This window comes from Cotesia typhae, unplaced genomic scaffold (genome assembly GCF_013202065.1).
Source record: "Cotesia typhae breed Kobodo isofemale line unplaced genomic scaffold, CoteBio_Ctyphae scaffold_152, whole genome shotgun sequence".
NCBI lineage: Eukaryota > Metazoa > Arthropoda > Insecta > Hymenoptera > Braconidae > Cotesia > Cotesia typhae.
Window position 1 is genome coordinate 1,844,248 of NW_027423776.1, and position 4,096 is coordinate 1,848,343.

General features: G+C 33.3%; 1 protein-coding gene across 1 annotated transcript; it reads right to left on the minus strand.

Moving 5' to 3' along the window:
* Window positions 1–813, minus strand: LOC141535943 (uncharacterized). Its single transcript, XM_074256120.1, has one exon. The coding sequence runs from the start codon at window positions 811–813 to the stop codon at window positions 1–3; it is 813 nt and encodes a 270-aa protein (XP_074112221.1).
* Window positions 814–4,096: the final 3,283 nt, after the last annotated feature.

Sequence of the window (4,096 nt, forward strand, 5' to 3'; positions counted from 1 at the left end):
TTACTCCCATTCCGTATCATCATTTACATTACGAGAAGCCTCGTCAGCTTCTACGTTTTTTAATGATGGAATGTATGATGCTTTTAGCCATATGTGTCTTGTTTCACACCATTCCCAGATTCTTCTGGATAGTTCACTCAGGTGTGGAAACTGAACACCTCCTGATTTGTTGACATATGAAATAGCAGTTGTATTATCTAAGCTAAGAAGTATCTCGCATTCTGATAACTCTGACGCAAAAGATTTGATTGCAAAAAAGGCCGCTAAAAGTTCAAGATAATTTATGTGTTTCCTTTTTTCCTCATTACTCCAGAACCCAAAGGATTTTTTACCTTCACAAAAACAGCCCCAACCTGTCAGCGACGCGTCCGAAAAAATTTCTTTTTTGAATTGGTACTTTCTTATTGGATGAGATCCAATCGCGGCATGAGTTTTCCACCATATTAAATCTTTTTTCATTGACTCGTCAATTCGTATTTTTCCTTTGTAGTTTCCACCATTAATTTTTAATGCCAGAAATTTTTGTCTTTCTATCTGTTTGCAATGTATGAAACTATATGCTACTGCTGGACAAGATGATGTCAAAATCCCTAAAAACTCCGCGAATTCTCTAATTCTAAATGACTTTCCTACCTCGAATTTGTTTAATAGGCTAAGAATCTGCTTCTTTTTCTTGACAGTAAGATTTAAGGAAAAATTTGACGTGTCAATGATAAATCCTAAATATTTACAGGATTGGCTTGCTACTAAGGAACTTTTCTTGTAGTTTATTATAAACCCTAAATGTTCTAGAAACTTGATTGCTTTACTCATGTTTTCCTCGCATTGTTTTTTGGATTTAGCCACAAATAAGAAATCATCTAAATATAAAGACAACAATATTTCTCTAAGTCGAAGCCAATGTATTACTGGTTTCATAATCTTAGTAAATACGTATGGGCTTGTACATAGACCAAATGGTAATAGACCAAATAATACTAGAAACTGATACAGTTTACCTTCAAATCTGAACCTCAAGAATTTTCTGTGTCCAATATAAATAGGGACCAAAAAATATGCGTCTTTTAAATCTATTGAGCCAAGAAAGTATCCTGGAGAAACTAATCCTAATTCAGACCTGATGTCTTCTAGTTTAAAATGAATAGGATCAATAAATTTATTAAAATTTTTTAAATTAAAAATAAAGCGATCTGATCCGTCAGGTTTCGGTACCAGAAAAAATGACGATATGAATTGTCCTTCACACTCTTCACATTCTTCAATTGCCCCTTTTATTATACGATCATTTATTTGTATCTGTATTTTTTATTTTTCCTCAGAAGAAAATGCCCTTTCTTCTGGGGAAATTGCTTGATACGGAGTTTCCGTAAACGGAATTTTGTATCCCTTTATACATTCCAAAATGTATCTGTCTGAGGTGATATCTTTCCACCTCTCCAGAAAAAGGCCAAGTCGGCCTGCCACATTATTTACCTTTATTTCCTCGATGATGACTGGTTCGTCGTCCGCTGAGTTGGTTTTGATGATCCTCTCGGGGTCGCATATGCTTTTGGTTTGAAGGTTATTTTCCGACGTTTGTTTTGGTAAGCACCCACCTGATGACTGCTCGCAGGTGGGTATTTCCCGTTTCCCTGTTCGCGAGACTTTGTGTTACTCTTGGCTGGAGGTTTTTCTTTTATTTCCGCGCACGCTTTTTCAATTTCTTTCATGTCCTTGACTTTATCTTTAAGGTCATCGCCATACAACCAATCTTTAGACAGCATCGTTTCCACTAATGGTTTAATATTTTTATTAAGTTGTGGTGTTATAAACGACTTTCTAGCCACTGATTGTTGGTAAAAAACGTCGGATAATATTTGGCCTGCATCACATAAGTATTCTGTAAACAATTCCTCGTCCAGTCCTTCTTCCGGTGGTTCCACTAGTAATGAGACGGCAGCACCTATTGCTGATAGTGCTGTACCAACGCAATTCTGCGTATCCGCAAAATGTTGGTCCCTCTTTTTAGCGATTTCTGTTAATAATGGTCCTAATTCTAAATTTAATTTAGGAGACTCAGAGTAGAAAGTTCCTTTTCTATTATAAGCCTTCAGAATACCTTTTTTATTGTTCTCAGGGAGACCCTTTAGCATCCATTGTGACCAAGTATCATTTAGTCCAGTTACGTACTTTACCTTTTTGTAAGTACATTCTTGGTCCATTCCAAGGATTTTATTCACGCTGTCTTTAGTTGATGCTTGCTCAACACTACTACTTTCAGCAGTATTATTATCTTGAGTCTTGTCTTTTATCAGCGTTGACCCATTTCCGATGTCATCGTTAGGTAAAACTTCCTCCACTACTTCTGGAGTCTCTTTTTCTATAATAACATAGAAAGAGAATTAGACAATTAAAACACTTATTGTGTATTTTTTGATGTTTATGTTCTCATTGAACTACATCACTTCGTGGTCGTGTGGACCTGGTAATGCCGTATGGGCTTACCCCTCAACTTTCGTGTGGAAAGATGAGTGTTACGATGACTTATTTTTTTTTTTTTTTTTTTTTTTTTTTATATAATTTTTCTTACCTGAATTACTTGTAACTGTATTTTTATCAATTACTATTTTTTCCTGTAGCATTTGGATGCTTTGTGCTAATGTCGTTACAGTCTGAGTTAGGTTATCCATCTGAGATTGCATTTTATTGAATTTTTCATCCTTTCTGCTTCTCTTGTCTCTTGACCGAGATCTTGAACGTGTTCTGGAACGTGAACGCTTATGTCCTCTGGACATTCTTAATTTTTTCTTCTAAATAATTAATTAATTAATTATTTATTAATAAATTTTTACAATAAATGTGTTGAATCGTAAGCACAACGAAACAATATGAGGTATAGAGGGCACAGAGCACGGTAAGATGGCGGCAGGGCGCCAAATTAGTTCAAATTTAAACTTTAAACATTGTGGATTTAAGCATGACAAGCATGACTACATAACTATCATCGAGAACGAGACATTGGAATATAATTGAATGCTTCGACTTGTGTCGATTTTTTATAATTTATAAAACTATTAGAAAATTATTAAGAATATTTTATATTAGGAATTATTTACTGAGTTTATTTTATAGTGTGAAATATTTTTATCATGTGAAAATTAACTGATCGTGGGATTAAATTCGTGAAATAATTAAATTAATTTTCGTTGCAAATTAACAATTGATAGCGTGGACATTAAGTCCAAGAAATTAGTTATTCTGAGTAGAAAATGTCACAGGAAAAATTGGTCAGAATTAATTAATTTATAACAATAAACTTGAGTTAATAAATTTTAACTTGATTGTAAAATTTATATCGTGCTTAATTAAATTAGCAGAAGTTAATTCAAGGTATTAAGACCTTTTGTTCTGAATCAATTATTGTTATATTATTAAGACCATGACAATAGGTTACTTAGGAATTTTAATCTATTTAATATTTTAATACAGAGTTAAAATTTGCAATCGGAAATTGAAACTAAATGTTCGTAAGTCCTTGGAATTTGATTGTAAATTTGGAATTATCGTTTCACTAATTACTAATGATTGAATAATTAAATTAAAATATTTAACTAAAATTAATTACAGTCAATTTTGTTAAAATAAAATTTATAAAATAAAACTCAATTAAGCAAAGTGTGGGTTATGTGTGTGAAGAATAGTACGGGTAATGTGTGATAGAGAGTGTTAATAGTGTTAAGTTTGGTAGTCCGGTGGACTTATAATTTTAAGCTTAGTTTTAGGACAGGTGTGGGAAACCGTTTGTTAGAAAAAGCCCATCTAGTCATCGTATCGTCGTTGGGAAGGTTCGTTTGTAAATATCGTTTATTTCGCAGTTATTCTCCGCTTCGTAGATAGTAAGTTAATTATAGTGTGTATGAGTGAGCGCTTAAATTGTTAAATTTGTTACTTTATTGTTAATAAACTGATCAGATTGTTAATTAAATCTTTATTATTCAACAGCACCTTCCTCCACTCTCTCTACCCTAAGATAAGAAATTCTCAGCTCTGGACCGGTTCCAGAAACCGTGATAAAAAATCCTGGTGGCGCCCTGATAATTATTGTTGTTTGTTAATT